At 40.2% G+C, this 13677-nt stretch overlaps 1 protein-coding gene across 1 annotated transcript in view; it reads right to left on the bottom strand.

Moving 5' to 3' along the window:
* DENND5A (DENN domain containing 5A) overlaps positions 1–13677 on the bottom strand; it is a 62611-nt gene that overhangs the window by 35019 nt on the left and 13915 nt on the right. Inside the window, exons 2-5 of the mRNA XM_082284479.1 lie at positions 8711–8782; positions 8001–8110; positions 6856–7516; positions 124–311 (exon numbers count right to left, since the gene is read on the bottom strand). Of these exons, the coding sequence (XP_082140605.1) occupies positions 124–311; positions 6856–7516; positions 8001–8110; positions 8711–8782 (1031 nt within the window). The remainder of the gene's footprint in view (positions 1–123; positions 312–6855; positions 7517–8000; positions 8111–8710; positions 8783–13677) is intronic.

Genomic DNA, 13677 nt, shown 5'->3' with positions numbered 1-13677 from the left:
CCAAACCAGAGCCAACAAGAACTTGACAATGGCTGTTAGAATTTGTACTTGTGTTTTGGCTCATTTCTTACTTCCCTCACAGTTATGGACAACATTTAATCAATCAAGACAAGCTCCTCTCACCTCTTGAGGAAGTTCCAGCTTAGACCTATCATCCAGTCCATTAGAGTGCAAGCCCATGAGGTAAGGGACAGGAGCATCTAGAAAATGAAGGAGGGATGCTGGAAGGATAGGAACATACACATGCTGCCACTGAAATGGAAACATTAGTGCTGTGATGGTCTCTGCCACTGTCATCAGCCTCTGATAATCTGAAAAAGAACAAGAAAATTAAATTTTTTTTCACAAATACTTTTAAGTAAATGAATTTAAATTAAAGAAATGAAAACTTGCTTGAGAACAGAAACCACAAAACCCAGTACTAGCTGAGTGGCATCATAATGAAAACCCAGACCTGCACACCCAGCACATTTTGCTGAAACAACAAAGAGAGCTCAACCCAAAGTAGGTCATTCGACAAGTCATATGGAAATGAGCAAATTGAGCCTTAATGCATGCTAAGTCACTTTCTGCTACCTATACCAGGGTCACCAGGAACACCAGTTTGAATACAGAAGCAGTACTGTAATCAGCTAAGAAACACATCAGAAATAATTTCTTTTCTCTGTGCTCAGGGCTTTCTATGGAAGCCTTGGATGAAACCCAAGGCATCTGGTATCTCTCAGATAAACATTTTTTAAAGGAGTGTTTAAATGTCTATAAAGCATGCTGTATAGCAGCCAACCCAACAGTGTGACTGAAATAACTATGCAGAAAATGAAAAGGATCGGCTTCCTTTAGCCTTTGCAGTGTACGACCAAAGCCTCAGTTCAATGCAAAAACAACTCATGTCCTCCTAGAACTCAGGAGCAGTGTTAAATGTCCTGTGCAACACACTAAGAGATCTTTTTATTTAGCACTTGTGGCTAGAGCAGTTCACACTGCTGGGCCAGCATCTCACCCTCCTCATCTGTAACTACAGAGTCATCTCTAAGGGTTTTTGAAATCCTATAAAAGGGAAGGCAACACCAGATGTGTGTTCCAATACAGCTGCTGAACACCCTGACTGCTTTCCAGCTGCCAGGCTGGAAAGGGTATAAAACACACACACAACCAGGGCAATTCCTACCTTCAGTCGGGCTATAAATATAGCACAAGCTGGAGACATAAAATGCCTTTTCATGATACTGCAACAATATCCAATTCCAGCCAGGAAAGGGGAGGGAATAGGAGGAAGGCAAAAAGTCAGTAAGTAACCTTCATTAGGGTGTGGGGTATGTATGCCTTCTCCTTTCATGTTCATAAAACTACAGACACTGTGGAACTGGAAGACACTTGAATGGACAGGCTCAGGTGCTGAGGTTTCTGAAGCTGTATACAATGTCACAGAGGGCAGATGAAAACCGCAAGAATAACATTTATTCTAAACACTCTACAGTTAAGCTTAACTGTGCACTTCCCAAGGCTATGGCTTTGATTCTATCCTTTAGCCAGCCTCCACTCAGACTTCAAACAGCAGAAGAAAAAGGGCCAAGAAATTCAATTCCTGATATTTGTGATTAACTTTGGTTGGGGACCAAGTTGCAGAGTTTGGGGTCTGCAAAGAGCCCCACAACCCAACAGGAACTCAGCACAGGTTTTGCTAACATCACTTGCAATTCTGCAACTTAGGCTTTTGATTTTTAATTTTCATATCAAGCTGAGCTGGTGGAAAAGGTTATTGCATGGACCTACCTGTCACTGCCTCACAGCAGACCTACAAAGGAGGAGCCTTAAACCAAAACAGATGAGAACAGCTTACACAGGTCACAGTTTTTGCCAAAAGCTTATTTAGACTGAAACACCAATGAACATCACCAGCAACACTCTCCTATTCTGCCTGGACACCAGCTTCTGCCTACAGATCTACGTATGGGTTTGCAGCTTTAATCACAGCCTGACTGCAAAGAAGTGATGAATTAATGATAAGCTTTGGGAAGAAGAAGATTTTATTCCATATCCTATCTTCTTCAGTTTTAAAAGGAACTTTAAATGTAGCTATAGATACACAAACATTCCAGCTGGTTTGCATTCAGCTTGTTTATCTCCAAGAACAAGCTTTAGAATAGAAACAGTGTTTTCCTACTACACAAAACCCCCTGTCTAATCCTGCTGGATGATTTAAATACAACTTCCCCTGCTGTCATTAAGCTAACTTCAGTATTAGCCTTTCAAATTACTTACAAAGTAACATCAATAGTTCAGAATTTCTATCCACTGGGCAGCCATCCTGCCATGGAGCTATCTGCAAATGCAGCTCTCTGATGCTGGATATTCACATGGCTTAAGCTATCCCAACTATTTGGCCTGCCCAGTTTCAGCCTGCAAGTAACAGTGACTGCATTCTGCTGTTGGCAAAAGGCAAGAAGCCTGCAAATATAAACCCAAATAACTCCTATGTTTTCTTAAGTTATACCTATCCTGAGAGGGTACGGAGGGGGTTTTGGGTTCAAAGAGGCAAGCAGCACAGCTCTTGTACCAAAGAACTACAGAAGATTTAAAAATAACAACAACAAAAAGATTAAAAGAGCGAAGAAGTGTTTCAGCAGTGCTGTTGCTCTTGTCCTTGAAACCAATGTGCTTTTTCTGGTGTCAACAATACAATCTCCTAGCCTTGTATTGTACACAAGCACTGGTAGGGAAATAATGACATGACTAGGGCACTGTTAGATGGGAAAGCGCTTGACTGATTACTGTGCAAGGAAAAGAAAATCCACTATTTTTTTAATAAGGCTACTTAAGAACACAGAAGAAGCATGATCTGTTATTCTAACCAATTGCTATAGATAAAATACATTATCTCTAAAAATGTGTATGAGAAATTACACAGTAGTATTTATCTGTAAAAGATTTTTAAAAAAAAAAGAAATTGAGATGTTCTGTGCCTAGAAAAAGAGGAACAGGATGGGAAGAAGGTGGCAGCTCTAAGAACCATAATTCCACCTCTGCATTTTCACATTCTACCAGAGAGAAGTCTGTCAAGTGCCTACAGAAATCCTCTGACTCAGCCAAATGTAAAACAATTACATGATCACATTTTGGAACATTTTTTCCTTTTAATCTTCCTACTTCATGGATCACAGTGAAATACTGTTGCATTTGTCAAGTAACACACAAGCAACTTCAAAAAACCCTGTAACTGCAGTAAGAACCAACTGCGGTTAGTAGAAACAGTGGGGTGAAGTATCTCCTGTCCTGTGTCTGACAAGGGGATTCAAGCAGCAAGGTTCCTAAATCAGTGGAGGCATAACAAGAAAGTGTCCTATGTAGGAGATCAGAGTTAGGCAGCACAGGAATAATACTACAAAGAAATGAAACTAATACTTTATATACTTTATATATTTATAATTTTAAACAACTGAAACAAAGACAGGCAGAAGAGATTCAAAGACAAAGCAGAAAAAAAACCCCATATTTGTACTGTAAAATGGCAGCAGACAGCTGCCACCCAGAAAATAAAACTGTCCAAGATCATGGTCTGTGGCAGCAGTGCATTACATTTCTCCTTTTTTTGTTTTGAGCTGTTTAGAAAAATCACCTCCAAGCAGATTTCACAGCTGTCTTAACTCAGTACACACTTTTCAGAAGAGCTCTAGGTGCTCTCTGAGATAAGGAATAAGTCTATTTCACAGTTACAAGAGTAACATAAATTGCAAGAATGCAAACCAGCTCCCACAGAATATCTGGCAGGGGCACTTCCCACAGGCCTCCAACACCACTGACTCTTTCCAGAGTTCCTCAGCACTGGCTCAGCACTTGCAGCAGCCTCAGATTCTTCCCTCTCTTACAGGCACTTCATGCCTTTAACAGTTTTCCAAATGGTAGACAGGTCTCTCAACAGGACAATCAAATTGAGGCATTCATTCCCTACACTTGACTTACAGCAATACAAAATACAAAAGGCTGTGCCAACATCGTGGGACAAAATAAGAATTTCCAGAAGCATCAAGTCAGAAACATGTCAAAGGAATCTTAAACCAAAACACTTTCACTGCCAAGTGAAGTTACTCCTACTCCAAGGATTGACTGAAACTTAAAACACTAAAAAAATTTGTTTCAAAAAGGATTGCACTCGGCAACAAATTCATGGAGAATCATCAACATATAATTATGAAAAGGTTTGGGTTGGAAGGGACCTCAAGACCATCTGGTTCCACCAGACCTCCAAGAGGTGTGGGGTTTGGTTTTTATTTTGGTGGTGTTTCTTTATTTTGTGTGTTTGTTGTTGGGGTATTTTTTCAAGTAAATCTTACAAATCTGCTGATCCTGACACACACTGTTCTAAATCTAAATCCACCCAAGGAGTATCATAGTCTCATCTGACCTAGGAGAACAAGAAGTTATCTCAATCACCTCAGCAGTCATGGGTTTGAACACTAGGAGATTTAGCAAACTCAAAGGACATTAGAAAACTTAAGTGTTTATATTCTCAAAGACAACCTAGACCTCACACTGGTGCGCATGCAAGAACATGAAAAAGCCTTTACAAAAGTAAAGCAATTTCTCATTCCCCTTAGAACTGAGTGCACCATCACCTGTATCTCCATTCGACATTTCCTGTTTCACAAACAGCAAAAACCAGATGTTACTCAACCATACGGAAGAAACAGCAGAATATATTAGGAGCATATTCCAGTTGAAAAGAACAACTACAAAAGCAAACAAAAACAAAACAAAACAGCACAGGGATGAAATCCCTCAGAAAGTCTTTAAGAGAAGCTACATTTCAAAAAAAATTGGCTGCTATTACTGAGAAGGCACTGCTGCAGGCAGTTCACTCAACCTGAGGGTCAAAAGTCAGCAAACAAATAACTAAAATTCTTTTTCTACTGAAGAAAGATTTTTCAGCCAAAAACCAAGGTGAGATCTTGACAGAGACAAGACACCTCCATAAGGTACAACACAGCCCAACTCAGCCAGAGCTCAGGGTGAGGCAGGGAAACAGCGGACAGAAACTGTCCTAACTGATCCCTCATCCCTCTGAACTCCAAATGTCTGTGCCTGCAAACAAGAAACTCAATTGTTCCAGGGCTATTTTAAGATTCTTTAATTTGCCACTGATCAGACACCTGGAAAGGGCCCAAGGCAGAAAGCTGAACGTACTAAAAGGACTTGGAAAGAGAAGCCAGAATACAGTAGACGAGCCCAGTAGTGAGCTGAGCTCCAGCCTGGGACAAAAGAGCACTCCTAAGGCAATAGCCTGGAAAGAGAACCAGGAGCACTGTTCCCACATGGCAATGCACACATGGCTTTTCTGCAGAGCTTCCAACCCACCATGATTCCACAGGCACTGCTACAAGACAACACAACCACACTCTTCCTCAGATGAAAGAGCTGATGTTTGATCCTCCACTGGTGGGACACAGGTATCCATATAAACAAACTCTCCCTCAATCTCAAATATATGAACATCTTATCTGTTTCTGGGAAAACCACAAAAGCTTGTCTGCTAGGCAAGTATTTCTAGATTTGCTATGACAATAAGTAGAGCAATTTGGTTTTTAAATCCAAGTGAGTAACCACTACAGAGTTCAGTGAGTTTTTTTGACTGCATCTGAATTACTGCACAGTTTTTCTCTTGCAGTTCACAGTGTCTATACAATGAAACAACTGTGATGTAACACCCTGCTGCCATTACACACTTTTAATCACCCTGACTGTACACACAAATCCATCCTTGGCTTTAGTGTATGCACAGATCTTAACACGCTTAACACAAAATCTGTATTTCATGCTTGGAGAAAGTTGCTGGTAACTGCAGGTTATCTTTTGTTAACAGTTACCATTTGTGTTCTACATATTTCAGCGACAGCTCAAGGGAAGAAAACACCAAAAACAAATTTCAGTAACACCATGGATTAGCCCTGGTTTTGTGTTGGCGTCTTTTAGACTTCCTAACCATTACTATAAAGCAGTGTTCAAAATGCAGGCTGTCTGCTTAAACCACACCATTCAGAATGGGTGAGTCTGGACTAATCCTAGTCATCTTGGGACAAAAAAAAAAAGAAAAAAAGGTAGAGAAATTATATTCTGGCATAATTCCACACACTCTGTGTTAGAGCAACAGGATGCAGAGTAAGAAGGCCAGTCAGTATCCACAAATTTCAACATAGAAAATAGATACCACTCCCACACTACTCACTAATTGATGAACAAACTATTTCAGCTCAGCTGCTGCCTATGCTCTTCAAAGCAAGCTTTGGCTACGTGGCTTCAGCTATAACTGTTTCAAAGCCTGAACAGAGATCTGGGATTTGAATTCAGTCAAAACTTTTTTCAGGTACTTATCTTTCAAAGTAACAACTGAAATGTGACTTTGGGTACTCAAAGAGAAAATTCTATTTGCATGATTAACTCTTCTTCAGAACCAGATGTATAATTAACTGTGTATCTTCTCAAAATGCATGGCTGGTTCTGCAGAGATAGCAGGGAATTCAGCTAAGCAGTTAGGAACATGGAAGAAGGCAAACTGCTCTATCCACTAGCACAGTTCCAGAGCCAACACTAAAGGGGTCAGCCAATCCATGAATAGAGGAGATTATGCGAAAACCCAGTTTTAAGTTTAGGTGTCTAACAGCAGCCAATGCAGCTCTCCTTACAACTCCAGTGCTTTTCTTTACATTAAGACCTGCACACAGATCAGCCAGACTGCATTAGCATACTCATGCCACTTTAATGCAGCTATTTTGTTGTTTGTATGGTTTTTAGAATTCAAGACACAGTAAGACCTTGTGCCAGTACAACTACAAGATAAGAAAACAAAACCCAAGTACTCACGCTGTGAATAAAGCAGTATCTGAAACTCCAAAAGGGCACAGGTAAAGAGTTGAATCACATTTTCTACTCCAAGCAATTCAAAAACTTCTTTAACCGGAAAATCAAACAATGGTAGTTCACTGGTGCTTGGCCTCTGGCAGATAATTGGTCCATAAACACCTGAAAATTTTAATGACCTTCCTGCTGGAGGAAGAGGAACCTCATAGAGAATATTGTAGATGTAGCTTTCTAAAGGTAGCGGTGGTGGCTGAGGTGAAGTCACTGCTTGGTGAAGTTGTTCTAGAACTTTCTTACAAGCTTTCATGAAAGACATTGGAGTAATCAGACAAATGCACTTTGAGACATAGAGTGTGTCTCTGCTGATGTCATAGGAGTTAAATCGCTGTAGCTTTGAGACAGAGGTGCCATTGCAGTCTCCAGTACTGCTGCAGCTCTCCTTGTCGTTGGTGGGTGGAGTATGAAGAATGTCATATTCAGCATTGTGCATATGGTACAACGTCTGCATTGCACTGCAGATCTGTTTGCTAGTGACTTCCTCAAAAAACGTGAGAGAAAATCCAAATGTCCGTGAGCCATCTTCACGAGTAATAATAAAAGAGTGGAATTGAGGTTCTCTGGAATCTGCTTGTGTCTTGAAAGCAAGCCCTTTAGGCATACACAGCTACAAAAAAGGGGAAGGTGAGATAATATCCATTAAAACACACTTTTCTCTCCCCCTGCCTCCAGCAGCATTGGTGAAAATGGGATTTAGAATCCACAGACTGCCATCGCATTTCACTTTAAATTCTATTAAGTGTTACATTTCTGCACAACGCAGTGATATGGTTCTAAATCAGAAAAACAAAAGAAATGTATCAAAAAGGCTGCATGCAATTTCTACTGAAACTCATAACCATTTTGTTACCAGCCTCTACAGGAATAAAATAACAAAATTCAAACCCAAATAAAGGAAAGTATTTTGCTCACCAAGACCAGACCTGACAGAGAAAAGTACTATATTTTATCTAAATTAAGATACACCACATTTGGTTAAATGGAAAAATCTTGCACAAAAAAAGATTCATTAATTGCTGACTGATTTATTTCTCTAATAATTCTCTAGAATGTAACCAAAAAAACCCCAAAAGCCATTAAGTGATACCGACCATTCCCACTGCATCCTGGTCAAAAGGGTTCCATTCAACATTCTCAGGATAGCGAGCAAGAACTTTGGATTTAAATGTGCGTCTTAACGGAGTCTGTTCAAAGTTTTCCCCTGCAGATGAAAGAAGAATACAGAGGTAAATATTTCATTCCCTTTCTGAGCACAAACAAGGCCAAAAAGCAGGACATCAGCAGGCAGATGCGAGGATAAGTGAATTAAGGACACACTCCTTTTAAGAGAAACAGAAAAAGCAAGACAGTTCGTTAGCGTATGGTCAGACTGCAGATATTAGCAAGGATTAGCATTGTAACATTTCTGTGTCATTAAGTATCTGTGCTTTTCCTTAAGTGTGACAAGCTTGAGATTGTGGTCACGACAGCAATTCTCTAAGCCACTCTTCAGATATTTCTGATTCTCGTCGAAACATAGCTAATGCTTCAGTTTCAGCGCAATGTCGTTACTGAAGAAAAGCACAAATAGACAAAATGCAGAGATGATGCAACTTTTAGGTAGACACAGGAGTGACATCATGAGATCTCTTAATTTCGTTATAAAGACTCGGGAAAAAAGATAACCACCATCTATTGCAAGAGGTTAGCTGTGAAGGAAGAGTCTAGAAGGTTAGAAGATCAAGAACCACATAAATGTCCATGAAGAAAGAGTATCAGATGAACAAAGAGCTTTTTTTTTTCCCCACACTTTTTCCTTTACCTTCTGTTGCACTTGAAATGAAACGGCTGCCACCATCTCGGGTTTTAGAGGCCTGTATATACTGGCATAAAGCTATATAACAAATAAAAACAACACTGCATTATACATTTCATACCGTTGGCTGCGATCATGTCACTAACACATACCAGGAAAACAATACAAATATCCAGAATCAGCATGCATCAGTAGACAGTCTACTCTCCTAATATGCTTTATATATATATACACAACTTATACAAATTTCTCATTTTATGTACATATTTCTAGAAGGAGACAATCAGTATGTAAGAGAAGCTCATTGTTCCTGTACACACAACCAGAATACTGATGCAGCAGTAGGAACTAGATGACTGTGAAATTAAAGTTTTACATGTTAACTACAAAACATTCCCAAAGAGCAGATGATGAAATTGACCCCAGGGACAAGACCATTTCAAGGCCTTTAGAACTGTATGAATTTAAGTGGCATGGTCCAACTTTCCACAGGTGCTATCCATACACTAGACTGGCTGAAAGTCTTGTGTAGAAGCTCTTAAATTTCCTCTTGGAGCAACGACGGCTCATTGTGATAGCAGAGAACTTTCTGCAATAAATATTCTAAGTGTGAGCAGTTGCTTTAAAAAAACAGAAATGTACAACTGCGTATCTTAAAATAAGCTTAGCTATATTACTAGAATGCAATTAGCTACATGAGCATGCAGCTGTTGACAGCTGCGCTAACAATCAGGCACAATTGCATGAAATCATATGCTTTAAATAAACAGAACTATTTCAGCAACACCTGCAAAAGAGAAAACACACTCCAACTCCTCCCTTGTTTTCTTACATGCAGCAATTACGTGGCAATAGAGATTGATTTTGGAATTGGTTGGGTTTGTTTTGTACTTTTAGAGTAATATTTGAAGTTCAATTTCAAAGCCAAGTTAGAATCTTTATTTGGCACAACACTTACTTCCACTCAGTAGCCATAGACAGAGATGGTTACAGCACTGCCTGTCCACAATACAGAACCTAACACATTACACCAAAAACCAAACTGCGTTTCCATTGAATGCTTAACAAGTCTTTTGACAGCTGAGAAGCCTGGTAACTCTGGATTTTCTTTAAACTAAGTCTTAAATATTATCTCAGACAGGAAACTTACCCTGAATCAGGACCTAGGACAGGTCTTGCAATACCCAAAATATTCACACCTATCTTGCTAATTCTCTGCATTTTAGCACTCAAATTGAAGAAGGTATTGTTTTTATTATTTGTCTGAAAAAGCAACAGCTCAGCTGATTTTCATACAAAACCACACAGTTACATTATTTATTAATCTGTTCAATGATATAAATCAATAATATCATCATTCAGAAAGAAAAAAAAGTGTGTATTTGGGGAAATCTGAAACATATAGAGACGAATAGCTGGGAAAAACCAGGACATGACTTCACTGAAATATAACCATCTTGTGAAAGAGTAGAGCCAAAGACAGAAAAGATAACAGCATTTCCGCAGCTAAAACAACCATAAAAGATGAAAATAAGCATTTAAAGAAACTTTAAATCTCCCAGAAAGAAAAATGGATATAATGCCACATCTCTACTGACACAAACATACATTCAAGTGAAGTCAGTCCTCTGTAAAAAGCTTTTAAAAATATGTCAGGAGATTTAACACACCTACTATTTTCTATATTTACATCTGTGCAGATGATGTAATGTCAACTTTTAGATAATTGAGGAAAAACCTCAGACATGTACTAAGCTGTTTTGTTCCTTGGCTGTTTTTTTTTTTATCTTCCACATACATAGAAGAGAGAAAATATATGAAGGCCAAATTTTCTCCTAAACTTGGAAACCACACAGCACAATCACTGGGTTCACCTATGTGCAAGGCTGTACGTATTTCGAAAATAAAAAGAAAAATCTGACTTGAAGACCTTTCCATTGAGATTATTAACACTGCAAAATACATGATGCTCTCTTCCCTTACAATTAAAAACCCCAAACCCTAACAAACGCTGAATGGATGTTTACCTATTTAAAGAAGCCTTGCACCATCTCCCAAGAGACATTCTTGCCAACACACTCTTAAAACTTTTTAGAGCTGGAGTCTGTCTGTAATTTAATGAAAGGACTAAAATTGATTTCTGGAAACCACCGAGTCCTGATCCAGACAGAAACGTAAGGCAACCCTCACAGGCCTTGCTGCCATCCATCAAGGCACTCAGCTGTTGCACAGACGCTGCTCCTGCCAGAGTGCCTCAGTAGTGCCCTTCTCTTGTCTCCACACTTCCCTGCTGGAATGCTGGCTGCCAGTTCAGCAGGATGCTCCTTTTCCCTTCCACAGCAGCACAGTCTCCCATTTCCAGCTACCTCTTTTGGGAGAGCCTTCACGCTTGGAATACCGCACGCTACTGACTGGACCTTCAGACTGGGCCATGCTGGCTTCCAAAGATACTGCTTCCAACAAGGCAGGGAATGTCAAAGGACAGCTCACCAACACTGGAAAAGTTCAGCCCAGGTGATCTGTGCAACTCCAGGACACTGGACACCCTGTTTTCTTGCCATTACAAGTAATGGGAACCTAAGCACCAGTACTTCCATTGCCTGGGCTCCCCCTTCTCTCCTCTCTAGTGATTGTCACTAGACAGCCATCAGCAGTGGGGAGGGGGGAAAATCCACAAACAGTATTTGCTTACATCCAGAGGCAAAAAGCAATTAACCCTAAATTTCTAAATTTACTATCAGCCTCAAACACAGACACCCTGCTCCAACAAAACACCAACTGCAGGACATCTCCAGCAGGCAAAAATAACCCAAGGTTTTGAGATCTGTCTCCGTGTGAATTACAGAGTCACAGAATTAAAAGGATATTCTGAGTTGGAAAGGACCCACAAGGATCAATGAGTCCAACTTTTAAGTAAAGGGCCATACAGGGATTAAGCCACATCCTTCATGTTATTAGCACCACGCTCTAACCGAGCTAATCTTGGTTTCCTTCAGTTAGCTGATTAATTCAGTACTAATTGAATCTGTTTTGATAAAAACAGTGAAGAGCAATTTTAGCAAATGCAAGAGACCAACCCACCAGCAGAAATGCAGTATTCTCCAACTGAGAAAAAGAAGGCATAAGAGGAAATGAACTTATAAAAATATGATGTATCCCATAAGTTTATACAGACAGCAAGTCCCCACACTTAACAGCTATCAAAGGACTGCTATCATCAGATCATGCTTTTCACATGGTTTCTCTCCTTTAGCAGAAGTAATGGCTAGAAAATACTTTCCTTATCCAAGTTACAGTAGAGAGGTCTTTAAAAATTATTTATCTGTAAATAATTTCTTTCTTTTATACAAATTCCATGTAAAAGGGAAACTTTGGGGGTTTTTAATGGAACACAGCCTGCTGAAGACTAAAGAGGTCTTTCAAACACCACTGATGTTCCTCACACATTTACCACGCAGGTGTTTGTTGTATCATAGGAAAAGCTCTACAAAAATCAAGATGCAAACTGTCCCACAGACTGCAAAGTTGCAACTACCTCGGATTGAAATCGGAATCAATGATCAAACAGCTACAACTACAAGACTATGTCAGGAAATGTCAAATGACATATGAAATCCATAAATACCCAGCAATACTTCAGGAAGTTTCAGGCCAACATGCTTCTCAACATCAAACCTTCAAAACAGTAAGAATCCCACTGCATTTTGCAATGTAAATAAAATAATGAAAACACAGAGAAACATAATTTCACCAGGCACAATACAAATCCACAAGCACCAGTTTAGTGCAGCCCTGGCACTGCACCCAGCAGCGAATGACAGTGAAACAGAGCATCTCAGAATTTCTTTGTCACTGGAAAAAAAAACACCCCCTGTGGCATCCCACTCAAAATAGGATCAGTGAAACAATTTGGATTAAAAATAGAGAATAAAGAAGGGGTTAACAAAGATTAACATTTCACTAATCCAGTTCAGCCACACAAACATCTTAATTAGCTCATGGTGATTCCCCAAAACAGGAGGGAAGCAGAGAGTAAACCACAGGCACAGAGGTTCTGAAACAGGTGAGCTGAAGAAAACACGGACTAGAGTTTTAATACCTGCTAACTTCTGAACCCACCCTTCCTCCTGAAGCCCAGCTCCCTACCTGCTGGCTCCTGCCATGCCAGGTAATAGATTTTTCAACACCAGCAACCACCACCTGGCTCTGGTAATGGCCCTCCACTTCATCTCCCATTTTTCATACTTTATCAACCCTCCCCATTAAACATGATAGCTCCCTGCTGTCCTGGAGATGGCTGAGCACCTACCTGCCCATGGCCAGTGGTGAATGAATTCCTTTTTTGCTTTGCTTTACCTGCTAAGCTCTTTTTATCCCAACCTGAGGGTTTTCCCACTTTTACACTTCTGATTCTCTCGCCCATCCCACAGGAGGGGAGTGAGAGGCTGTGTGGGGCTGAGTTAAACCACACCACCGTGTAATTTAAGAAGACATGCATAAAAGACTTAAGTTATTAAAGTCAGCTTGCTGATCAAAAGGGAAGTCACCAGCTAGACACAACCTCTGAGGAAGTCTCCCTGGCTGAAAGACGACTGCAGACTTGGCCTGGCTCTTCCTGGACAGGCAGAGCTCAGCTGAGAGCAGGTAATTCTCCAACGCCTCCCTCTCACATCTTTTCAGTAAACTGAACCTGACGGACTGAACTGTGTGCATAAGGCAAACTACAAACCTGCTCAAGATGACCAAAGAGTTGAAACATGTTACATTTAGTTGGAAGATCTAGTTAAAACCAGCCCCTTTTCATAGCTGTGTGGGAGCCCACATTGCTGATCTAACAGCCACCTAATACTATTTGCAGTGTATGGAGCCATGATGGGCTTTCAGTTCTAACTTCATTTACACCACCTTAAATTATGCTGGCCTACATATCTGTAATTTGGACTTCGTAATTACCAGCACATTAGAACAGCTAA

The sequence above is a fragment of the Coloeus monedula genome (genome assembly GCF_965178545.1).
Source record: "Coloeus monedula genome assembly, chromosome: 6".
NCBI lineage: Eukaryota > Metazoa > Chordata > Aves > Passeriformes > Corvidae > Coloeus > Coloeus monedula.
Note: the sequence above shows the minus strand (reverse complement) of the source record. Positions and strands in the feature narration are given on the sequence as shown.